The following is a 27398-nucleotide window of genomic DNA, read 5'->3' on the forward strand; positions in this document are numbered from 1 at the left end:
CTTACTTGTCGGTACACAAATAATGAGGGAGTACGTGACAACTTTGGCGTACACCTTTTCCTGTAGGGGTATCAGCTCGCCTGCTTACATGATACTTCTGCTCCTCTATTGTAAGCTAAGCGTCATGGGCCGTTGAAAAACAGGTATTTGTTGTAAACAGGCACACAGGTAGATGACCCTAAGAGATAACCCGTTTCACTCATAAACTAATACCAATACTCATCAGTAAGCGTTCCTTACAATCATCTGTGATGGTTATTTTGGAAATGTATTTTTGGAGTGAGTTCCCGGAGCTCTGCATAGAGATATTACGTTCCAAGGGCGTTCTCTGTTCCCAGAGCTCTGCACAGTGATATTACGTTCCCAGAGCTGTGCACAGTGATATTACGTTCCCAGAGCTCTACACAATGATATTACGTTCCAGGAGCTCTACAAAGTAATATCACGTTCCCAGAGCTCTACACAGTAATATTACGTTGCCGAAGCTCTACACAGTGCTATTACGTTCCCGGAGCTCTGCACAGTGCTATTACGTTCCCAGAGCTCTACACAATGATATTACGTTCCAGGAGCTCTACAAAGTAATATCACGTTCCCAGAGCTCTACACAGTAACATTACGTTGCCGACGCTCTACAAAGTAATATCACGTTCCCAGAGCTCTACACAGTGCTATTACGTTCCCGGAGCTCTACACAGTGCTTTTACGTTCCCGGAGCTCTGCACGGTAATATCACGTTCCCAGAGCTCTACACAGTAATATCACGTTCCCAGAGCTCTACACAGTAATATCACGTTCCAGGAGCTCCACACAGTGATATCACGTTCCAGGAGCTCTACACAGTAATATCACGTTCCCAGAGCTCTGCACAGTAACATTACGTTTCCAGAGCTCTGCACAATGATATTACGTTCCAGGAGCTCTACAAAGTAATATCACGTTCCCGGAGCTCTACACAGTATTACTAATATTACGTTGCCGGAGCTCTGCACAATGATATTACATTCCCGGAGCTCTACACAGTGCTATTACGTTCCAGGAGCTCTGCACAATGATATTACGTTCCAGGAGCTCTACACAGTAATATTACGTTCCCAGAGCTCTGCACAGTAATATCACGTTCCCGGAGCTCCACACAGTGATATTACGTTCCAGGAGCTCTACACAGTAATATCACGTTCCAAGAGCTCTGCACAGTAACATTACGTTTCCAGAGCTCTGCACGGTGATATCATGTTCCCGGAGCTCCTGTTTCTTGTGCTACCTTCGCGGTATTGATGGAATATTGCTAAAAGCGCTATATATTTCTAACTCACTCTGTTTTTCTCGTATAAATTAGTCAATGACACTGTTTGAAGGCCAAAGAATGAAGATTCTAAATATAAAATGAAAACAACAAAGGCCTTCGTCATTATCTTAATCTTTCTATTCGTTCAATCTGATCTATACAATGTTCTGCATTCTTGTATATTTTTCTGTATTCCCAATCCGTTTTCTGACTATTTTGTCATGAAGCGAAAACCTTGGCCCAGTCACACAATTACCCACTATTCAGCACACATGGGCACTTCGTACCATGCTCAGCAATGTGGAATCTATTGTGACAGCCCGTCACGTAACTGGTGGAAGCTTTCAGGTGTTTTTGGTTTGTCGTGCAGTAAACACACACATTGTTACGTACGTCGTTTCCGTAAGGCCAGGGTTCGCAGACAACCAAGAGATAAATTACCCCTCTTTCCTGGACACAATGAAGCTATTGTAACACAATAAGTGGTTTGTTATCAACTGCCGTGCCTTGGGAGGTTATTGGGTATGTTAGTTTTCAGACGTGCGACACTGACATTTTTTTATATTTTTTTTTTAAGTTCTGAAACCAGGTTGCATAAAACGAAACTGATCAATAAAAACACAAAAATGTACCGTAAAACATGCTATGGGGAGGCAGATGGTGAATAAACACTTTGTGACATAGAGATTTATTTTGAATGTGATAATAACCCTAAGTCCAAGGGTTTCACTAAGGATGTGATACAGCACTTTGATATGGAGGGTTTCACTAAGACGGGGATACAGCACCTTGATATAAAGGGTTTCACTAAGTATTTGATACAACAACCTGATATGAAGGGTTTCACTAAGAAGGTGATACAACACCTTGATATGGAGGGTTTCACTAAGACGGGGATACAACACATTGATATAAAGGGTTTCATTAAGAATGTGTTACAACAACCTGATATGAAGGGTTTCACTAAGACGGGGATACAACAACTTGATATGAAGGGTTTCACTAAGACGGGGATACAACACCTTGATATAAAGGGTTTCACTAAGAATGTGATACAACAACCTGATATGAAGGGTTTCACTAAGACGGGGATACAACACCTTGATATAAAGGGTTTAATTAAAATGTGATACAACACCTTGATATAAATGGTTTCACTAAGAATGTGATACAACAACCTGATATGAAGGGTTTCACTAAGAATGTGATACAACACCTTGATATGGAGGGTTTCACTAAGACGGAGATGCAACACCTTGATATAAAGGGTTTCACTAAGAATGTGATACAACACTTTGATATGAAGGATTTCACTAAGAATGTGATACAACACTTTGATATGAAGGATTTCACTAAGACGGTGATACAACACCTTGATATAAAGGGTTTCATTAAGAATGTGATACAACAACCTGATTTAAAGGGTTTCACTAAGAATGTGATACAACAACTTGATATGAAGGGTTTCACTAAGACGGGGATACAACACCTTGATATAAAGGGTTTCACTAAGAATGGGATACAACAACCTGATATGAAGGGTTTCACTAAGAATGTGATACAAGTCTCTAATATGAAAGGTTTCACTAAGACGGGGATACTACACACTGATATGACGGGTTTCACTAAGATGGTGATACAACAACCGGGTATGAAGGGTTTCACTGGAGGAGATACAACACTCTAATATGAAAGGTTTCACTAAGAAGGTGCACGTGATACATTGGTTGGTCCACATAATGTTCTTTTAAAATGAGGAGCGGTGGGGTAACCTAGTGGTTAACGCGTTCGCTCGTCACGCCGAAAACGGGTTCGATTCCCGACATGGGTACAATGTGTGAAGCCCATTTCTGATTCCCCTGCTGTGATATTGCTGGAGTATTGCTAAAAGCGGCTTAAAACCATACTCACTCGCTCACGTAAAAATGATTACTAACTTTAATTTCGTAGTCGGAGGGGCGGTCGGGTAGCCTAGTGGTTAAAGCGTTCGCTCGTCACGCCGAAGACCCGGGTTCGATTCCCGACAGGGGTACAATGTGTGAAGCCCATTTCTGATTCCCCTGCTGTGATATTGCTGGAGTATTGCTAAAAGCGGCTTAAAACCATACTCACTCACTCACTACTACCAAAACACTTCGTTCACTTAGAAACGTCAGTCCGTATCTCGACAGTCGACTATTATGGGAAAATCGAAAATAGTCGGAAAATATACAATACAGAAATGTTGCAGGGAAGATGATATGTAACGGCCGCCTTACAAAGGCCAAAGTTTGGATTTTACGAGCGTTTAGGTGACTTATGTTGTGTATCACACAGGGAGACGTTCGTTTGTTGGTTTAATTCTAGCTGTATTCACCACGGCCCGTAAATAATCAGGTACGGTCAGGCAAACCAGTGATTGATATTATGAGCAACAATCAACACCGGTGGGGCACGATGACATGCAAGCCACAAGCATTATCCCCCGATCAAGTAAGTTATCGGGGGCAAACTCTAACACAGATTATGGCGAGATGACACATATCGCACCTACATACAATATATTAATGGATTGACACAAACGCAGACAAGGAAACAGTGATATACAGAGGCAAAAATTCAAGAAACATCACCACCGCACATCCAATGTACATGTGTGATTTCGTCTTTTTAATTGAAAAGAAAAGCAATTACGAGGCTGACTTGTCCTTGCCACTTGAAATAAAAAAGTGCCACAAAATATCGCGATTTTTTTTAAAGGAGAGCTACATGCGTGGTAATACTACTAAATTATTTTAATACTGGGCCACAAGAGTATGACAATGACATCCCAAAATATAAGTGTGTAGAAAGGCTCATTAAAGCCTGGCCAAGCTTAGAAATGCATTCGTCTTACTGTGAAATTTGCACAAAAAGTGTGTTCCTTATTCCGGGAAAACGGGTCATTGTGTACACATATAGATGATGTCTGTAAGTTACACGGTGTTCACATAACTGTAAAGTATTACGCTGGATGTGTTTATGTTATTCGGCAACAATCATAAGAGAGAGACACGCCCTGTCCCAGACTCGTTTGGTGTCATCCAGATCGACTGAATATATAGTTAAGAAGAAGAAAATAGGGTTCGGCCGATCAGCACTATATATTCAAGCACAATCGACGGATCAGACCCACTTGCACAAAGCGATCTTAGCGCTACGACTATTGTAAGCCTATGTTAAAGAATGGGAGTTACGATCATCTTAGCGCTAAGATCGCTTTGTGCAAGCGGGCCCTGGAGCTTAACAATTTCAAAACAGAGCGGTTCTCTTTTTATCAAGTACAGTAGGGGTGTAAAGATAAAGAGATAGAGTTTGGATGTCAGCACTGTTTTATACCTGACAAGCGAATAGTTCAAAAGCCTAGATTTCACGATGACAACATAAAGTTAGATAAAATCACACACGGGAGTCAAACGGTATTTGGATGTTTTGCACCTTGAAGTTGATACATAAAGTTTAATCCCATGCGCCCAGCAACTTCGCAACGGAGTCCATGTAGTTTATGGCAGAAATCTTCAAGATTCTGGGTCTATCTTTCTGTCTTCCCACACCTTGACCCTCATTGATTCATCACCTTCTCCAGGCTGGTTCACGTCTGAGTCCGATAACTTCATCTTCCCGAGACTGTAAAAGTCGAGTTTCCACACTTGCCGAACGAGGCCGGAATTTCTGGTTTCGATCGTAGCGCCACCAGTGGCTATTACGAGTTACGTCCCTTCTATAGACCATTCAAATTCTACCTCTGATATCACTTGCATTTGCTTCAAACAAAAAGGCGGCGCCCAGTAATAACGACGTGATCGATAATCAAGATCTATATAGTAATAAAACGGGTCTTACTTCGCATCAGATCACTTGAGCACCTGGTTTAAAAACATGAAAAGATTTGGAAAATGTCTGTTGACGCTAAGTTGACGGTATACATGCTTTGCAAATTCTGACACGACCGAAATCTGTACGATAGTTTACGAACCGGATGTTGATTTCGTGATGCGACTTTTATTGGACTATGCACTCGTTGGACTCATTAGTCCATCCAAAATGTAACTCTATAATTCCAGCCTAGTTCGGCAAGGGTTGAAACTGGACTTTTATAGTCAGTTGACACCCTTGCCTCGGAAAGATGAATAACTTGAGCCATCTTCAGTTCACTTAAATTTATAACTTTGCCACTGAAGATATATCAATGTCAACGGTATCATGTACGCTATGATTGAGTCAACCTAATACCCCATGTTCCTTGAAATCAATAACAAGTGCTTTTTTGTGGAAGCCTCGGTGGCTTAGTGGGTTAGATCGCTGACTTTGTGTGCTGGCGATTGGGTGCCCCACTCTGGCAAGTATGGGTTCGAAACCCGGACGGAACTCAACCCAATCCAATAAGGTACGAGAATCTGTACTATACTAAGAAAGCGTTATCCCAAATATAACATTTGTTACAATAACAAGTGCTTCCGGGAGCCATTGTTGTGAAAACTAGCTTTCTTTTTATAATGTTTTATACTACATAAATATTTTAACTGAAATGTGTCACATTTTCATGTCTGATTCTGAAGGTAAAACATGCAAATTACAATTTGTTTTACCTTCTGAGTTACAAATGTACGCTTTATGACAGTATAGTACTTGGATCAATAAGTAGGTACGCTACAGAATTTCTGATTCTGATTGTTTTTCGCATTTCTGATCGTATTTTCGCACATAAAATTCATCGATAGAGGGACAAGTCTTCTTGCAGGTTACGGAAAGGGGCGAGTGGTGACGAATGGAAATGCGTACGTTATAAGTTGCAATTATTGTTATATTCCTTATCGCCGGAATAGCTTCTTTAACTAATAATCGCGATATTAAGTGTCGAGGAACACAGTGAGGACTAGGACGCCTACATACAGTTATTTTTATTAAAAGATCCAGTTTCCTTTCCGTAATACGTTTTTAATAAATTTAATTTATTAATAGATGCCTGAATATTAGCTTTGCATCAATTTACTCAAGGGAGCAGTCGATTGGTTATAGCGTCCTCTTGTAACGACAAAGGCCCGTGTTACCCACACGGATACATTGTGTAAAGCCCATTGCTGGTGTCCCTCATCGTGATGTTGCGGGAATGTTACCAAAACGACGTTAAACTATGCTCACTCACACACTGCATTAGTGACGGGGGCTAACAGACGACGAGCGTCAGTCACATGGGGGTTCGATATGGGTATCTTTGGGCTTTTTAAAAAAAAATTGTTTTGCTTCTTCGAGTTGTTGTTTTGTTACACAGAGATTAACTTAAATCAAAGATGATGCCAATGATTTTTGTGCATGATGGAAGCGTCTATAAACACAATAACTGTTTGTTACACAGCGCCTCTGTCAGTATAATATATTTGTCATTGCAGTTTTACGGGAAGGTGAGGTGAAATGGGGTTTAACGTCGCGTCCGACGTTATTGCACTTATATATATAGCGACGTGCATGCACACACATGTGTGTGTGTGTGTGTGTGTGTGTGTGTGTGTGTGTGTAGCTGATTGTACTAGTCCGGACCATGCCGCTGTTTAAAATGGATGCCCCACTCAGACACAGTTTACTGACTCCGAGCCGACCAGTCCTTGTTTAGCCTCATAATGCCGAGCACCAGACAGGGTAACAACAAGTACCATCTTTTAACGTCTTTTGGTATGACGTGGCCGGGGATCGACCATGCGGACGCTCCACCTCTAGACCATGGAGGCGGTCCTTTTAGGAAAGACATTAGCGTGATAAACGAACTAGGATAATTTACAACAAAGCACTAATAAGACCGGGTTCGATTCCCTGTATGGTGAACCATGTCCATTCAACTGGTAATTTCGGCATTATTCGTTCTTCTGAAACGTCGAATAGATTAAACTATTGATTTCAGTACAGAAAGTAGTCAAGTCTCACAGTCTGATTTCAGGTGCCTCTATATGCCAAACATTCTTGAGAATATTCATCGAAATGCCTCAAAGACGTATATTGCACCTGCAAACCAAAATTCAGCGCAACAAGATGCGGAACACTGCCAGCCGTCACATGTTCAAGGACTATTGAGCGACATAAACGCGACGTGCGTATCTCGGTCGCCATTTTGAATGGCTGAGGACCCCGCTGGAGAGATGAGGATGTGCCGAGGAGGAGTGATTCCGTGGTACAGGAGGAAAACCTGCCTAATATGGACACTGTTGATTGCGGGGGCTGTCGCCTACCTAGTTTACACCCGGAGGCGACACATAGCCTTCACACAGTCCTTAATGGAGCACATTCCGGTAAGCGTACTTCGGTTTTAACTGATTATTTCTTCATAAGGAATATTTGTTATACTGTATATGTGGCTTTTAAATACAAAGAGAATAGAGCCCATTTCGGTGATAGGTAGGGTTGTAAAGTTTTATTGACGTTGGTTCCTCAGTTTTAGTATGACGTTTTGTTTGATATTATTTTATTTATATCAATTCTGATGATTACTATTTCATCAAGCAAGCAATGTTAACGAGTCATACAGCTTGTAATCATAATAGATACTAGATTACATCGATAGATAATTTGCCTACGTTTAAATATTAAACGGTGAACAGTAAATCTTAGCTCATTTAAATTTCTCTCTCTCTCTCTCAAACTCTCAAACTCTATTTATGTGTGTGTATCATAATGAATATACACATGAATAATATAACAAACGAGTAAACACAAAGCTCGCAAATATTATCAACGACACTGAAAAGTGATTGAAAGTTTTTGCCTGTTATAAATATGACATGAAAGCGCACTCGTACAAGTTATCGTTACAACGTCTGCTTCCATGAATGCTGACATTCAACACTACAAGTCTCCTCGATCATTACTTCTCTATCAAAAATCTATATGCCGCCTTTCAACAATGGTGACATCTGGCGCCTAAAGCTCAACACACTGTCGATACCTACACAAGCGGTGCCGCAGATGTAACACATCATTCCGAAAGCCGTGTTTATTGGCGGACACAGCGAGTTCGGTTGACGCTACCTTGAACAGTGTTCAATTCAATCACGGACTCCTGGGCCCACTTGCATAAAACTATCTTAGCGCTAAGATGATTGTAACTCCCATACTCTAACATAAGCTTACGATAGTCTTAGCGCTAAGATCGCTTTGTGCAAGTAGCCCCTGATCTTGCTATTACAACTTTGGTTCAAGCAACATGCACGGATAAATAAGGTGCTGACAGACTACCTCAGCTAAGGGACACATGTTAAAATTGTGTGAAACTAACTTTTAAATATATTTAAATATTTTCATAATCATTAAAGGTTTAGAAAATAAAATGCATAAGGTTGTGTTGAGTTATGCTACCCATAATTATATTAAGGTCAAATAACTTTATATGTACTTGATGAAAAACCCCATATATATCCTTGTTCAGGGCTCTATATTTCAAATATTATGTTTTCAATGTGAGGGGCGGTGGGGTAGCCTAGTGGTTAAAGCGTTCGTTCTTCACACCGAAGCCTGGGTTCGATTCCCCACATGGGTAAAATGTGTGAAGCCCATTTCTGATTCTCCTGCTGTGATATTACTGGACTATAGCTAAAAGCGGCTTTAAACCATACTCACTCACTCACTCTCAAAATGTGATTGGTACAATACTCGTTAAGGGCCCCAAGAAATTGTAAATGGGAATGCATCTTGCAATGTAAAGAAAAGTTGCAGAGAAACACGACCCACGTGCGTCACGCAGGGGCATATAAATATCGACTACAAAGAGTTCTGATTTCGTTTTGGTTAATATTTTCCACAAAAGAGTGTTTTGTCAATGTCTGAAAGTAGTGATGTGTTTTGAGAAACTTCTCGGGCCTGACCCCAGGAATGGACAGATACCCAGACTTTACCCGACACAGAATTATAATCAGGGTGACACGGGGATCATCGATCATCGAACACACGATCATCGGAATTTGTCACGACGCAACTCAGGGGACACAACTCTGCATAGCTTATTGCGACGCCTGGTCCATCCGAGGAAATCTCGTGGAGGAAATACGGCCGAATAAACATTGTCCAACTACATGTTTGTTATAACACAAAGATGATGCATGGCCATACATTATCAGGATGCATGTTTAGGCACTCTAAACTAAATCTAAACTCAATCAACGCGGGCGAGGCCGAGCATATCTTTAGTTGATGGTGGTTTCAATCTCAAGCTTCTTCAATGCGCAACCTAATACAGTGAAACATCTTTAGCCCGGACCCCGTTAATCCGTACACCAAACATTCAGGGCGGTTACTGGGCGGAACCATTTAAAAATACACGAGGCACATTATCCCGTGACTAGTATATGGTTTGTTTGTTGTTTAACGCCGCACTCCAGCTATATGACGGCGGTCTGTAAAATAATCGAGTCTGGATCAGACAATCCAGTGATTAATATCATGAGCATCGATCCACGCAATTGGGATACGATGACATGCGATCAACCAATTCAGCGAGCCTGACCACCCGATCCCGTTAGTCGCCTTTTACGACAAGCATAGTCACCTTTTACGGCAAGCATTGGTTGCTGAAGAACTATTCTATCCCGGAATCTTCACGGGTCCCTAGTATATGGTAATATGTGTTAGTCGGGAGGATTTCATTGGGTATGGTATGGGGTTTGACACGCTCTTGTAAGGTGAACTGTCCGCTGTCAGTTAACAGGGATGCATCGCACGTGATCAGACCTCTCAAGCACCACAGCCGTTATCAGTGATACAATGCATGTTTGGGACAAAATTCAAAACTTTCCGATTTAGAATTGATCTTCAGCAACCCATGCTTGTCGAAAGAGGTTACTCACGGGATCGGGTGTCAGACTCGCTGACTTGGTTGATGCATGTCATCGTATCCCAATTGCATGAATCGATGCTCGTGATGTCAACCACTGGGTTGTCTGGTCCAGGCTCGATTAATTTCAGACCGCCGTCATATAGCTGGTATATTGCTGATGTCACCGTTAAACACCAAAACTTACAACACATATCTAGTATATTAATCAGGTTCAGTATTACTGAAATATTGATTGATTGTCCAAGACCAATATATTCAGGTCACACAATCAGAATATCACCATCAATTTTTAAACAGTACATATTTACAGGTGTAATTAATATACATCTTCCCACATAAAAAAGAACCGCTCACGACGTCAAAGACTGGATTGATTGGTCCAGACTCGATTATTTACAGTCCACCGTCATATAGCTGGAATTTTACTAAGTGAAGCGTAAAATGTAAATTTTGAATGAAAGCCCGTATTGGAAGTCGCAGATGCTTACCAATTTGCCAAAACGAGAACATGTGTTGTGCTGAAAGTGAGTGAGTATGGTTTTACGCCGTTTTCATGCAATTTTCCAGCAATGTCTCTGCGGGGACACAGGAAACTGGCTTCACACATTGTACCTATGTGAGGAATCGAACCCTGGCCTGGCAAACGCTTTAACCTCCAGCCCCCACCTCCCCTGTATTGTGCTGACAGACGCAATCTCATTAAAATCAGACCTTAGTTCTGGCTACCGCTAAACAAGCAGCGAGAACTAAGATCTGATTTTAATGAGATTGTGACAGACGCAGGGCCATAACACGCGGACAGTGGATCCTGGTACGGCTCACGCACAGCGAACAGAACAAGTAGAATACGTGCAGCCTGAAGCGCCGCTATTCGCCATGCGGAGTTGCGTCCCTTGTGCGTGACAAAAACGCATGTTCGAGAGTTCGAATTCCAGATTCGCCATGAATATGTGTGTCTAGGTTTGTCAAAACCATTCCCGTGGATTCATCACTTAGGGCTTTCCTCCCACATCAAGCTGACACGCCCTGATATAACAGAAATAACTCAGTGATTCTGCAGGGGCGGATCCAGGTGTGTGTGTGTGTGTGTGTGTGTGTGTGTGTGTGTGTGTGTGTGTGTGTGTGTGTGTGTTTGTTTGTTTGTTTGTTTGTTTGTTTGTTTGTTTGTTTGTTTGTTTGTGCGTGCGTGCGTGCCCACTTGGGCCATTTGATAAACCCTTATTAATTTACTTTAACCACCAAATCTACATGTTATCTTGTTACGTTTTTGGATTGGTGGGGTGGGCCACCCTCAGACCCTCCCCCTACCCCACCCACCCCCACCCCCAAATAGCTTATAATCATTATTTATGTCTGACCAACCGAAGGTTGTGTTAAAATATTTCCACATGTTTTTTGGTTTTCATATACTCTTTATATTTTCATCAGCAACTTGGCGGAGGCGGGGGTGGCTCGAATGTCGCAGAGAAAGAAGGTGGATTCTGGGAATCACACGGGGGTGAGGAACTGAAAGTCGGCCATGGAAAGGTTCGCGTGAGGCAACCAGTTCGTGAGCCTGTACACTTTGGCCAGGACAGAGAACCTCATGTGAATGATGTAGAAGAGGTGAAGGTCGAACACAATATAGCGATACATAAGCCTGTCGTCAAAGTGGATGAAGTCATTGACATAGATGGGCCGGATGGGGACGTGCAAAATGACAATCAGGATGTAAAAGAGCCAGCAGACACAGGTCATATTCCTGGGGTCAAGGACGAACAAAACAATATTGAGGTCAAGGTCGAAAACAAAGTCCCTGAGGTCAAGGACGAAGTTGAGGATGTAAACAACAACATTGAATTTGCAAAGGACAAAGAACCAGTTCAAAACAAAGAGCCGGCGATGCAAAAACATGAAGTAGCAAAGATACTCGGTGCTGACAAAGAGAGACTTGCCGCTCTGAAGCGAAAATTAGAATTTGCTCAGAAGGAGGCTAACAATGTGGCACCGCCTGGTCGCGCTGGGGTGGTGGACGCCGTGCTACCCGACAGAGCAACCCTCAGCACATGGGACCATGGGCGACTCGAGTCTACGTTCCACAAGTAAGAATGTTGAGAACAATTCTTTCACTTTTTATATAAAATTATTTTATCGCAATGCAGGGGACGATGAGCGTTAATAATTGCTACACAAGAATAAGATATAATATCATTATCCCTGCATGCATAATACGTCTGAATAGATAGAGAGAGAGTGCTCGTGTGACCCTCTACAGAGAGGCATGAATGTAGTAATCTGTGCTCGTGTGATCCTTTACAGAGAGGCATGGATGTAGTAATCTGTGCTCGTGTGATCCTTTACAGAGAGGCATGAATGTAGTAATCTGTGCTCGTGTGATCCTTTACAGAGAGGCATGAATGTAGTAATCTGTGCTCGTGTGAGCCTTTACAGAGAGGCATGAATGTAGTAATCTGTGCTCGTGTGATCGTTTACAGAGAGGCATGAATGTAGTAATCTTTGCTCGTGTGATCCTTTACAGAGAGGCATGAATGTAGTAATCTGTGCTCGTGTGATCCTTCACAGAGAGGCATGAATGCAGTAATCTGTGCTCGTGTGATCCTTTACAGAGAGGCATGAATGTAGTAATCTTTGCTCGTGTGATCCTTTACAGAGAGGCATGAATGTAGTAATCTTTGCTCGTGTGAGCCTCTACAGAGAGGCATGAATGTAGTAATCTGTGCTCGTGTGATCCTTAACAGAGAGGCGTGAATGTAGTAATCTGTACTCGTGTGAGCCTTTACAGAGAGGCATGAATGCAGTAATCTGTGCTCGTGTGACCCTTTAAAGAGAGGCATGAATGCAGTAATCTGTGCTCGTGTGATCCTTAACAGAGAGGCATGAATGTAGTAATCTGTGCTCGTGTGAGCCTCTACAGAGAGGCATGAATGTAGTAATCTGTGCTCGTGTGATCCTTAACAGAGATGCATGAATGTAGTAATCTGTGCTCGTGTGAGCCTCTACAGAGAGGCATGAATGTAGTAATCTGTGCTCGTGTGAGCCTCTACAGAGAGGCATGAATGCAGTTATCTGTGCTCGTGTGATCCTTTACAGAGAGACATGAATGTAGTAATCTGTGCTCGTGTGAGCCTCTACAGAGAGGCATGAATGCAGTAATCTGTGCTCGTGTGATCCTTTACAGAGAGGCATGAATGTAGTAATCTGTGCTCGTGTGAGCCTCTACAGAGAGGCATGAATGTAGTAATCTGTGCTCGTGTGATCCTCTACAGAGAGGCATGAATGCAGTAATCTGTGCTCGTGTGATCCTTTACAGAGAGGCATGAATGTAGTAATCTGTGCTCGTGTGAGCCTCTACAGAGAGGCATGAATGTAGTAATCTGTGCTCGTGTGATCCTCTACAGAGAGGCATGAATGCAGTAATCTGTGCTCGTGTGATCCTTTACAGAGAGGCATGAATTTAGTAATCTGTGCTCGTGTGATCCTCTACAGAGAGGCATGAATGCAGTAATCTGTGCTCGTGTGATCCTTTACAGAGAGGCATGAATTTAGTAATCTGTGCTCGTGTGATCCTTTACAGAGAGGCATGAATGCAGTAATCTGTGCTCGTGTGAGCCTTTACAGAGAGGCATGAATGTAGTAATCTGTGCTCGTGTGAGCCTCTACAGAGAGGCATGAATGTAGTAATCTGTGCTCGTGTGATCCTTTATAGAGAGGCATGAATGCAGTTATCTGTGCTCGTGTGATCCTTTACAGAGAGGCATGAATGTAGTAATCTGTGCTCGTGTGAGCCTCTACAGAGAGGCATGAATGTAGTAATCTGTGCTCGTGTGATCCTTAACAGAGATGCATGAATGTAGTAATCTGTGCTCGTGTGAGCCTCTACAGAGAGGCATGAATGTAGTAATCTGTGCTCGTGTGAGCCTCTACAGAGAGGCATGAATGCAGTTATCTGTGCTCGTGTGATCCTTTACAGAGAGACATGAATGTAGTAATCTGTGCTCGTGTGAGCCTCTACAGAGAGGCATGAATGCAGTAATCTGTGCTCGTGTGATCCTTTACAGAGAGGCATGAATGTAGTAATCTGTGCTCGTGTGAGCCTCTACAGAGAGGCATGAATGTAGTAATCTGTGCTCGTGTGATCCTCTACAGAGAGGCATGAATGCAGTAATCTGTGCTCGTGTGATCCTTTACAGAGAGGCATGAATGTAGTAATCTGTGCTCGTGTGAGCCTCTACAGAGAGGCATGAATGTAGTAATCTGTGCTCGTGTGATCCTCTACAGAGAGGCATGAATGCAGTAATCTGTGCTCGTGTGATCCTTTACAGAGAGGCATGAATGTAGTAATCTGTGCTCGTGTGATCCTCTACAGAGAGGCATGAATGCAGTAATCTGTGCTCGTGTGATCCTTTACAGAGAGGCATGAATTTAGTAATCTGTGCTCGTGTGATCCTTTACAGAGAGGCATGAATGCAGTAATCTGTGCTCGTGTGAGCCTTTACAGAGAGGCATGAATGTAGTAATCTGTGCTCGTGTGAGCCTCTACAGAGAGGCATGAATGTAGTAATCTGTGCTCGTGTGATCCTTTATAGAGAGGCATGAATGCAGTTATCTGTGCTCGTGTGATCCTTTACAGAGAGGCATGAATGTAGTAATCTGTGCTCGTGTGAGCCTCTACAGAGAGGCATGAATGTAGTAATCTGTGCTCGTGTGAGCCTCTACAGAGAGGCATGAATGTAGTAATCTGTGCTCGTGTGATCCTTTACAGAGAGGCATGAATGTAGTAATCTGTGCTCGTGTGAGCCTCTACAGAGAGGCATGAATGTAGTAATCTGTGCTCGTGTGAGCCTCTACAGAGAGGCATGAATGTAGTAATCTGTGCTCGTGTGAGCCTTTACAGAGAATCATGAATGCAGTAATCTGCCGGTATGTCTCTACGTTGACCAGAGGCCCACTGATCCCAGTAACAGTGCTCTCCCCACTCCAACGCAACACACACATGCACTCTCTCACACACACACGCACACACACATGCACTCTCTCTCACACACACACGCACACACACTCGCACGCGCCCACACACATCATTGAAAAAAATCTTTATAGAACATTGAAATACATATGTACATGTATTAATTTTAATTAAGTGATTAAATAATGTCATGACACGATCACGACGGTTAAACTATTCAAGATATATTCAACCGCGAGTAGACTCTTTTCCCTATTTCCCCTTATTACATATCATTACCCAAATCTCGCAGGTCAGAGTACATAACCTCAGCTGTGGAAAGTAGTTGGAAAACTAGAATCTACTTCAATGTAGCTGATATAACATTTTCACTAACATTTCCTTAAATCTCTGAGTAGCAAAGATTATAAAAAAACAGGGATCGTTTTTATTATCGTGTCCTTTTCAATGAATCGAATTTTCTTCATTTTGTGCATGCTAGCTTTAATATTAATCCTTAAAATTGTTGAATTAACATATTCATTTAAGACGTTCGTCAAACTTGAGTCGAGGCTTCAATAACAAGGGGCGTAACTCTGTATACCTTGATCGCAAATCATCGCTCATCTGCTGTTGACAAGACTCATGTCAGTGGTAGCATGTTTCCAATGTGTGATATATGATAATGTTTTTTATTAATGATATTATAAAATCTATAATGCAGATCAACAGTTCAGGCAATTTTCGATTTAGAATTGTTTATCTTAAACATTCAGACCTGTTCCCGGATTGTGTTATTAGTAATTGTTTAGTGATGCCAAGTAACCGTGAGCGTCTCGTGTTTTGTCTTCAGCTACGTGATCGTGCCGCAGATTGAGTGTGCTATAATCGCCCCCATGGGGAAGAAGGGGGACGGGGCATGGGACGTGTGCCATGCAGACGGGTACCGCCCTGAACGCCCCTGCTTGATGTACTCATTTGGGTAAGTGCCGGGAATGGACACCCGTTATTAAGGCGCTATACATTATGCATTATGATAAACTACAACCACTACCACCTCTACTGGTACTTCTACTACTTCATCTGTTACTACTACTACTACTACTACTACTACTACTACTACTACTACTACTACTACCACCACCGCCACTACTACTACTACTACTACTACTACCACCACCACTACTACTACTACTACTACTACTACTACTACTACTACTACTACTACTACAACCACCACTACTACTACTACTACTACTACTACTACTACTACTACCACTACTACTACTACTTCTACAACAACTACTACTACTGCAACTACTACTACAACAACAACTACTACTACTACTTTAACTGATAATTATACTTTATGTACTAACGCTGCTACTCTCACCACTTTTACAACAACGTATACTACTGTAACTAGTTCTACTTCGACTAGAACTACTATCTTTTAATATACCTTCCCCTTAGTCTATGCTACGTGTTTTGTAATGTCTGCAGTTCTAACTTTGCGTCTATTAATATTACTACATCTGCTACTGTTGCTACATCGACTACTACTACTACTACTACTACTACTACTACTACTACTACTACTGCTGCTACTACTACTACTGACCCACCCATGAAGAACAGGGTTAGAATTGATCTAACCCATGCTTGTCATAAGAGGCGACTAACGGGTTCGGCTAATTGGTTGATGCATGTCATCGTATCCCAATGGTGCAGATCAATGCTTATGATGCCAATCACCGGATTGTCTGGTCCAGACACGATTATTGACTGGGCGCCGTCACAAAGCTGGAATGTTGCTGAGTACGGCGTAAAACATGAAACAAACTACTTCTACTACTGCTACTAGTACTACCACTACTACTTCCACAACTGGCACTACTACTACTACTTCTATTTCTAGTACTGCTACTATTACTGCTCCTGCTACCCCTACTCCTGTTACTACAACGGCTACTTCATGTACTAATGCTACTATTTCTAGTACTACTACTATTACTGCTCCTGCTACCCCTACTCCTGTTACTACAACGGCTACTTCATGTACTAATGCTACTATTTCTAGTACTACTACTATTACTGCTCCTGCTACCCCTACTCCTGTTACTACAACGGCTACTTCATGTACTAATGCTACTATTTCTAGTACTACTACTATTACTGCTCCTGCTACCCCTACTCCTGTTACTACAACGGCTACTTCATGTACTAATGCTACTATTTCTAGTACTACTACTATTACTGCTCCTGCTACCCCTACTCCTGTTACTACAACGGCTACTTCATGTACTAATGCTACTATTTCTAGTACTACTACTATTACTGCTCCTGCTACCCCTACTCCTGTTACTACAACGGCTACTTCATGTACTAATGCTACTATTTCTAGTACTGCTCCTTCTACCCTATCACTGCATGTGTTACTACCACATGTAATAGTAATTCATGTATGTCTATCACCACTTCAACTACTGCTTATTCTACAACAACGTCTTCATCGTCCAAATGTTAGTGTGCGCAAGTCAATGGGTTCAGACAGTTCCGCTCAACAGCGACCTGTGCAAACTGTCCATATACATATTTTATATAACTGATAATGCACATCTAGATGTGTCAAAAGTATCACTGTAACTGAATAAGTAACTTTAGGTCAGAAAGTGAGTTGGGTTAATCGCTGCTTTGAAAACTATTTCAGTTTTACCAAGGCAGGCCAGCTTAACGTGAGAGGAATCCGCGACGCTGATTGGCTGATATAAAAGTTCACATAAACCGTTTCGATGAAGCCCACGATGTTTTCGTTCATACACATTGAAGATACAGATTTTGTTTTTAATTTTTCAGATTCGACACAAACTTTAAGTTAGAGGACGAAGTTACAATGGATTTTCTTTTTAATTTTTCAGATTCGATACAAACTTTAAGTTTGAGGACGACGTTGCTAAAAGATACGGATGTGAAACTCATTATTTTGACCCAAAGTGAGTAATATGACACATGAGACTAAACATGCTGGCTGGGTTACAACTGGTCTTCAGCAACCCATGCTGGTCGGAAGAAGCGACTAACGGGATTAGGCGGTCAGGTTTCTAACTTGATGTTGAGTAATGCGTGTCACCGTATCCTAATTGCGCATATCGATGTTAATGAAGCTAATCACGGGATTGTTTGGTTTAGACTCGGTTATGTACAGACCGCCGTCATATAGCTGGAATAGTGCCGAGCTCGACGTAAAACAACAAACAAAAATATACTTGTCACGTAACGGTAGAAATTCCACATTGCCTGGTGTTGTGATGTGGAATAACTTTGGAGGCTCATTAAAACTGTAGTAAATGTTCAATACATGGATTCCTATTTATCCCCAAAAATCCATGATACATTTATTTTACAATCCCCTAAGATACTCGTTTCTGATTGGTTTTTTCCCATGAATCCCGCTGAGAGATGAGGTATGATTTGTATATCCCGCAAGAAAATGCCAAACTTCTTACCAATGCGACAACAATTATATGATTATTTTTTCTCGAAAGTGAACACCTTGAAATTTTGTTTGGCAAAAACGAACCGGGCATAGCCAAGTAATACAAGGGCGATAACTCTGGATGTTTTAACACAATCTACCAAATGTCACCCAGTCAGCGGAACGGTTTAATTGCCATACGTTTATATAAACGCGCGATACGTTAAAAGATAAATTCGTTGTCAACCGGTTCGTTGTGATATATGGTGTGATGTACCCTGTGTGCGAGGCACTTCGAATCCATGTACACTATTCCTACCGGCTCTGTTGACAACTAATAATATTGATATCCTGTATGTTTTACGAACATATAGAGGTTATCACGCGAGTGTGTTTGGGGATGGTAAATATCCTGCATTAGGAATAAACATTGTATTTAGCGAGCCTTGGCGAGCTAAATACATAGTGTTTATTCCTAATACAGGATATTTACCATCCCCAAACACAAGCGTGATAACCTCTTTATCATATAATGTCATTCTTTAATTCTGTGCTTCAAAATAGCTTTCCCTCTCTCACATACATAACCGAAACATTGCGAGTTTTTCTGGAATGCGCGCATTAATATTTATTACGTCACAGGGTAAGTGATGTGTTAGTCGAACAGTGACAGTAGCCAATATAGTTCCAACTGAAATTTGTTTCTTATACAGTGGCGAAGCAACATATACGCAAAACAACAATTGTTTTTAATTGCCTTTCGCGGCAATCCATCTGTCTGTCCGCTAGAGTAACTGTCCTTTGTCAAAGGGAAGCTACTCTAACCCTAGTCTATGAGACGTCACAGCCACGTTGACAGTCGGCATGTCCTGTCATAACGTTAAGAAGTGTAGTCAGATGTACACACAGCGACAAAACGAAACAAGGTAACAATTCAAACATATTTCGGACAAATCCAACTATTTTAATTTGTGGAGAAGGGTTCAAGCCGCAGAGGTCTACAAGCACAGATATGGCTACTGATCCCGCTTGGCTAGGCCTAGTGCCCTCGCAAAATTGTTTCGAAATTTATATCTCTTAAGTTGCCCAAACTCATAAAATGCCTTAGCTACGTCACAGTTAGAGACTGATTTTCAGTTTATTAGACTGTTCCTTTGATAATGATAGCAATTTTCCCTGTAGTTTATCCAGATTCCCGATGGTTAATCCTGACTCGATCGCCGAATGATGAGGGCGACGCCATGTTTGTTTATAAACAGTGAAAGTAGTCCCAACTTGACCTTTGATATTTGCATCTCTATCCGCATACGACCCCAACGGATATCGTTTTTATCCGTTGGCTTTATCCTGCTGAGAAACCTACCCATTATATGATAAATAGAGGTTATCACCTGAGTGTGTTTTGGTATATTAAATATCCTGTATAAGGAAAAAAAACCCATTGCATTTGGAGAGCCTTGGCGAGCTAAGCACATAGTGTCTATTCCTAATACAGGATATTTAACATACCAAAACACACTCACGTGATTACCTCTTTATCATGTAATGTCATTGTTAAATTCTTTTATAAAAACCTTTTATAAACATAACCTATACATTGCAACCTTGCCTGGAATGCGCGCATTAATATGTATCACGTCAGTAGGTCAGTGATCTGTCAGTGGGACAGTGACAACAGTATAGTTCCAACCGAAACCTGTTTCTAAGACAGTGCCGTAGCAACATCTGGACAAAATAACAATTGCCAACACATATTGTTCCATTTGCCTTTCGCGTCCATCCATAGGTCCAATCTCATTAAAATCAGATCTTTGTTCTCGCTATCGCTAAACAAAGATCTGAGGATATCCCATTAAGGGTCATGTCAGAACGACCTTTCATCTGACCAATCAGGGCATCGCTTATCAGATTATGAAAGTGACAGTTGGAATGTGATTTTTGATTGTCCAACATCGAAAAAAACCCACACAGGGTATTCCAAACGACAGTTATGGGCTTTATGTCCGTATTCATACAATCTGGACCATATATTAGGCATTCCAGAATGTTCTTTTGTTCAGTGAGCCTAGTGGTTAAAGCGTTCGCTCGTCACACCGAAGACCCGGGTTCGATTCCCGACATAGGTATATTGTGTGAAGCACATTTCTGGTGTCCCCCGCTGTGATATTGCTGGAATTCTGCTAAAAGCGGCGTAAAACCATACTCACTCACTTTTGTTCAGTTTTTATTTTTTTAATCGAGTATATGTCAAATTATGTTTCGAAGCGTAGTCACCAGTTTGAAAGTCGTGCCATTAAGCTCGATTCAGCTGCCTTCTGATTGGCTATTGTCGACTTCTTGTCAGTCATTCCATTGGTCGGTCAAAGTTCGCGAAACGTCGGTCTGATGTGACCCGCAATGGGATGTCCACAGATCTTTGTTTAGCGATAGCGAGAGCTAAGATCTGATTTTAATGAAGATTGTCCATAGGTCCGCCCGCTAGAGTGAGTGAGTGAATATGGTTTTACGCCGCTTTTAGCAATATTCCAGCAATATCACGGCGGGGGACACCAGACATGGGCTTCACAAATTGTACCTATGTCGGGAACGCTTCAACCACTAGGCTACCCGACCGCCCCCCCGCCCGCTAGAGTAACTGGCCTTCATCAAAGGGAAGTTACTCTAACGCTAGCCTATGGGAAATCCCGTTTGTTTAGTCTTATTTTGTCTGTCCTATCATAACGTCACGAAGAACTACGTACAAATCCAACTGTTTAAAATTAGGGAAAAGGCGCAAAGCCGCAAAGATCTACAATCACAGATAAGGAAACTGATCACGCTAGGCTAGTGTCTTCGCTAAATTGTTTCGCAATTTATATGTCCAAAGTTGCCGAAACAATACGTTAACTACGGCCCAGTTAGACACTGATTGTCAGTATCTTTGGACCCGAGTAGTACCTACCGTTTTTATCCGTTGGCTTAATCCTTCCGAAAAACCTAATTATTACATGATAAATGGAGAATATTTACTGAATATTTTTTATGAGAAAGACATGATGAACTCTAGCAAATAAGGATATTTCCTCACCGTTTGTTTGGCTGTGGATGTCACTCACATGTAGTCCAATCTCATTAAAATCAGATCTTAGCTCTCGCTATCGCTAAACAAAGATCTGAGGACATCCCATTACGGGTCATGTCAGAACGAGCTTTCATCCAACCAATCAAAGCGTCGCTTACCAGATCATGAAAGTGACAGTCGGAATGTGTTTTCTAATCATGCAACCTCGAAAACGTTAACACGGGGTATTCCGAACGACAGTTACGCCCCGTACGACTGATTCCGTCAAAATTATCGTCTGTCTCTCGCTTCCGTGGGATAAACATTTGAACGGAGGAGGCGTTGCACAGTACATGGGAAGTACTGCCATACAATCTCAGCCATATATTAGACATTCCGTAATGTTCGTTTGTTCAGTTTTCAAAATTTTAATCAAGAACCGTGTCAACATATTTTTCAAGCGTAGTCTGAAATGGAAGTCGCCAGGTTGAAACGAGTACCGTAAAGCTCGAGAAAACTGCTTTCTAATTGGCCGATGTTTGTCATTTCAGTGGTCGGTCAAAGTTCGCGAAAGATCGTTCTGACGTGACCCGTAATGGGATGTCCTCAGATCTTTGTTTAGGCAGCGAGAACTGAGATCTGATTTTTATGAGATTGCATGTAGTCGAGATTTTACGTGCGACTTGTCCTCAATGATATAAATTCAGAATTATCTCCCTTCCATTTATCCAAACTCAGCAATAGTTGAAGCGATTCGCATGAATACGGGGTGTGAGTGAATGAATGGTGTGTGTGACAGAGAGCTCTATTTTCCACTTGCACCTTTTCGTTACGCTCCATTCTCTCTCGCTCTCTCGCTGGGGATTGATGGACATTAGATATCTATTCATTCGTGGGGAAAAGTGAACACAAAGCGACGGTGGAAAAACACTAAAGAGATTCGGCGCATGCGTTAGAAGAAATAATTGCTTCAAGATTACCAGATAAAACTCTCCTCAGCCAGGTGAAGGCCATGTAGGCTTAAGTGATTCAATCTTGTCTCGCTTCTGGGTCAGGGTGGGTACTTCATAATTCGCCACGCATTAAATCGGATCAGATCTTAGCTGTTTATGAGCTAGTGTGTCATTGTCGTAATGACATTGCATTGTTTTTAAAATGACACTAATTACGCTCTATTGGTTGAGATTGGTTTTTGAAAGGGAACAAGGGATTTTCGAATTGCTTTTAATAATATTTCAAAATCTTATTTTAGGCTAATTGTTACACTTACCTTACATATTAATACAATCGCTATGCAAAAGTAGAATTTTGTTGATGTTTCATTTTGGAGTATATGTTCAAGCAAACGGAACATATTCATTCCCATGATCGCAGTTTATCCTATAATGGGTAGGTTTGTCGGAAGGATAAAGCCAACGGAAGAAAACGATATCCGTTGGGGTCATATGCGGATAGAGATGCAAATATCAAAGGTCAAGTATAGGGACTTAATTCAGTGTTTACAAACACACATGGCGTCGCCCTTGTCATTCGGCGATCGAGTCAGAATTAACTATTGGGAATCTGGAGAAACTACTGGGATAATTGCTATCATTATCAAAAGAATAGTCAAGAATATGTCAAATTTGGAGATATAAATTGCGAAACAATTCAGCGATGACACTAGCCCTACGGGATCAGTATCCATATCTGTGCTTGTAGATCTTTGCGGCTTGGAACCTTTTCCCCAAATTAAAACAGTTGGATTTGACCGAAATATGTCCGAATTGTTACCTTGTTTCGTCTTGTCGCTGTATGCACATCTGACTGCACTTTGTAACGTTATGACACGACCGGTAGACTCTGTCAACAAACGTGGCGTCTTATAGACTTTGTGTTAGAGTAGTTTTCCTTTGATAAAGGACAATTACTCCAGCGGTAAGACCAAAGGGTTGCCGCGAAAGGCAAGTAGAAACAATTTGTGTAGGCAATTGTTGTAGTCACTGTATGGCAATTGTTGAAGGCACTGCATAAGAAACAGGTTTCAGCTGGAACTGTATTGACTGTTCTCACTGTCCGAGTGACACATTACTTAACTTCTGACCTATAATATATATTAATGCGCTAATTCCAGGAAAACTTGCAAGTTTAGATAATTTTTGTGAGAGACGCTAAGGTTCGCTAAATACAATGTTTATTCCTACTACAGGATATTTACCATCCCAAAACACACTCGCGTGATAACCTCTCCATATATGTTTTTCGGAGATCATTGTTAAACAGTGTAGACTGGACAAGGTCTTGTGACCGTAAACGTCAGTCAACCGCATCGAACACATTTCAAGTCAGGGGTTTATGCTGGAAATGACGTTTTAGCCTGCCTTGAATAAATGCGTGTGTGGATACGGTTTTATGCCGTTTGGGGCAATATTTCAGCAATACTGCGTCGAGTGAGTGAGTGAGTGAGTGAGTGAGTGAGTTTGTTTAACTGCGCATTGAACAGTATTTCCGTTTCACGGCGTGTCAGCATATAGTGGGAAGAAAGCCCGAAGTGATACAGGTCTCAGACGTCTTCCACTTATGCTAAACCCATGAGCATGAAGATGGTGCTGACAAACCTAAAAACGGAATCGAACCCACAATCATAGGTTTCTGACACACCAAAGGGAAGCAACTCTGCCTTAGGCGAATGGGCCGTCCGTGCCGCCGTTTAACGTGACGCATTTATCCATTGGCTGCCCTTCGGGTAAACCTTCGGTGACATAGGGATGGATATAAGCACATACATACTTACACTGATTATTTCCCATTCCCAGGATGAAGTCGATGGACGGGCTAAAACGCATGTCGGGAGTGGTCATCCATGCCCTCACGTTGTCATCGGACAATGGCCGGACTCCAAGTGGTTGGAAGGTCCGAACACTGGCCACAGTAAAGGACGAATTGTTTCATACTAAGGTAAGCGATATACCAAGTTGGTTGGTTTGTTGTTTTACGCCGCACTCAGCAATATTCAAGCTATATGACGGCGGTCTGTAAATAATCGAATCTGGACCAGACAATCCAGTGATTGATACCATGAGCATCGATCTACACAATTGGTTGGTTGGGTGGTTGTTGTGTTACGCCGCACTCAGCACTATGTCAACTATATGACGGCGGTCTGTAAATACTCGAGTCTAAATACTTCACGCAATGGGGATCGATGACATGCATCAACCAAGTCAGCGAGCCTGACCACCCGATTCAGTTAGTCGCCTTTTACGACAAGCATAGTCGCCTTTTACGGCAAGCATGGGTTGCCGAAGACCTATTCTACCCCGGATCTTCACGGGTCGATCTACCAAGAGGCTATTCAGAATTATATTATCATACGTACAGTCGTACCAGGATGGTTGAGTAACGAAAGAAGCGTGTATAAGATTTCAGTATTGTTACTTGCGTTACGTCAGTAATATGGGCATGACTACGTCCAAATTGAATCAAGTTTTAAGTTACACTACTGCAACTCAAGCAAATGTTACAATGTCTGGAATTAAACTCCATCTCTTCTCCCTTCATTGATGGAACACCCGTTTATTCGTCCTCAGACCTTCTATTCATCTATCCAGTCAAACACCCGTTTATCCGCCCTCAAACCTCCATTCATATGTCCATTCAAACACCCTTTCATCCGTCTTCAGACCCTCTTCTGATCCGCCAATTCAGACACCCGTTCATCCGTCCCCAGACCGCTCTACTGATCCGTCCATTGAAACACCCGTTCATCCGTCCTCAGACCGCTCTTCTGATCCGCCCATTCAGACACCCGTTCATCCGTCCCCAGACCGCTCTATTGATCCGCCCATTCAAACACCCGTTCATCCGTCCTCAGACCGTCTATTGATCCGTCCATTGAAACACCCGTTCATCCGTCCTCAGACCGTCTATTGATCCGTCCATTGAAACACCCGTTCATCCGTCCCCAGACCGCTCTATTGATCCGTCTATTGAAACACCCGTTCATCCGTCCCCAGACCGCTCTATTGATCCGTCCATTGAAACACCCGTTCATCCGTCCTCAGACCGTCTATTGATCCGTCCATTGAAACATATGACACCAAAATGAGCATCAACATTCTATTAAAGACAAGAGAAATTGGATTGAGAATATCTGCATCAACAAGAAATAATTGAATGAAATTGATCGAGCCAGTCCCGGAGATTACCTACCGACAGCCGCGAACTGGTTTCTTTTGTGTTTTCCAACATCGATTGTGTTGGTCGATATACTCCCTTAGTTCATCATATAAGCTGAATTATTGCCGACACTTCATATGATCCAAATCCCTCGCATTTCCCCCAATGAACACGAATTAACATGTTCTGTCTTTATACCACAGGCTATCGATATTCTCAAAGTCGATATCGAGGACAACGAATGGCGAGCGATACCGGAAATGTTCGAGAGTGGAGTTATGGGCAAAGTGAAACAGTTTCTTCTGGAGATTCACGTCTTGTCTCAGAGCAGGACGGAGCCTTCCAAGGAAGACTACATAAACTACCTTGTGTTGATGCGTGATATATACATAGACGGCTTCAGGATTGCCCGTACAAGTCCTCACGACAAAAAGATTAAATCCATGTTTGGCGAACAGAGACCTCAGAGCTATGATATCATGTTTCTGAGGATTCGAGAGCAGGCGAGATCATAATCTTGGGAGAGAATGACGTTGGGGTCACGGTTTGCACTGAAAATTTGAACTTTAAATCTGATATTTTGTTAACATAGGTGGGGAGCCGAGTGGGTCTGGGGATGAGGGTGGTGGGTGGGGGTGTCATGGAATCCGGACCCCCCTTTTGAAAACCAATGTAGTATGTTTGAGACAATCCCCGCCACTGAGAGAGGATTTTTATATTTTAACAATGCTGGATCTAAGCATGGTTACAGTCGTGATATGCTCCAAAACTAAGTGTTCTATACAGGACACTACGCTCGTAGAGAGTAGCGTGGTGTAGTATACATTACAGACACATCGACACATCGATGTACACCGGTATCGAGGGGGACAGACACTAACATTGAGGGTACTTCAACCCATGTCACCTGATTGACCCGTGGTCAGCCAATTTACCTTGCAACACACCTTATCATATTGCAGGTTAGTCTCATGTATGCATGCTTTGGTCCGAGTCGGTAAGAATACCACAGTTAGGCATTATCGCAGACGACAAAAAACAAACTCATTCCCCAAGACCTTTTCATTCGGAAAATATCGTAAATATCCGGAGAATGTCTTACATAGTTAATTCGAGATACAAAATTGCGGTTCGTATGTTGCCAACAGTTCGGCAATTCGAGCGGGGAACATAGGAGATGTGTGTTAGCGGAGTACATTGGAAATAATAATATGGGTCTCAGCCAATCAGAATCCGACTTTCATGCACAAGCTTAGATGATGTGATTTTCGCGTTCGTTCATCATACTATCCAGGTTCTATTTATGTATATGTATAATTTATGTAAACCAGCTTTTGTTGAGATACTCCTACTTAAAGCGGCAAATAAAATTACTTACCAAAGTAACTCTAAGGTGCCGGGCAGAAGAAAGAATACAGTTGAAAATTGGATTTGACCCCAAAATGACAAACGTTTATATGAAACCGTTACCAGGCTACCTGCTGTGAGATATGATGCATTTAATATCGCCTATGATACCTGTTTCAAAGACATCACCATCAAATAAACATTTCTTGTTTCCTTTTAGCCATCATCAAACATGCCTGTACACTTTCTTTTGGCCGACAGTTTAGATATATACATTACAAACGAATCAGTGGCCATTGTCACTTACTT

The 27398-nt window shown here is 42.1% G+C and overlaps 1 protein-coding gene across 1 annotated transcript; it reads left to right on the forward strand.

The window, feature by feature from the left end:
• Nucleotides 1-7358: 7358 nt before the first annotated feature.
• On the forward strand, nucleotides 7359-27315 carry LOC124140776. The gene is made up of 6 exons (XM_046508526.2): nucleotides 7359-7587; nucleotides 11553-12205; nucleotides 15923-16051; nucleotides 17988-18062; nucleotides 24380-24521; nucleotides 25946-27315. The coding sequence occupies exons 1-6, from the start codon at nucleotides 7414-7416 to the stop codon at nucleotides 26255-26257; spliced, it is 1485 nt and encodes a 494-aa protein (XP_046364482.2). The 5' UTR covers nucleotides 7359-7413; the 3' UTR covers nucleotides 26258-27315.
• Nucleotides 27316-27398: the final 83 nt, after the last annotated feature.

This window comes from Haliotis rufescens, unplaced genomic scaffold (genome assembly GCF_023055435.1).
Source record: "Haliotis rufescens isolate VD_foot unplaced genomic scaffold, xgHalRufe1.0.p SCAF_2, whole genome shotgun sequence".
Lineage (NCBI taxonomy): Eukaryota > Metazoa > Mollusca > Gastropoda > Lepetellida > Haliotidae > Haliotis > Haliotis rufescens.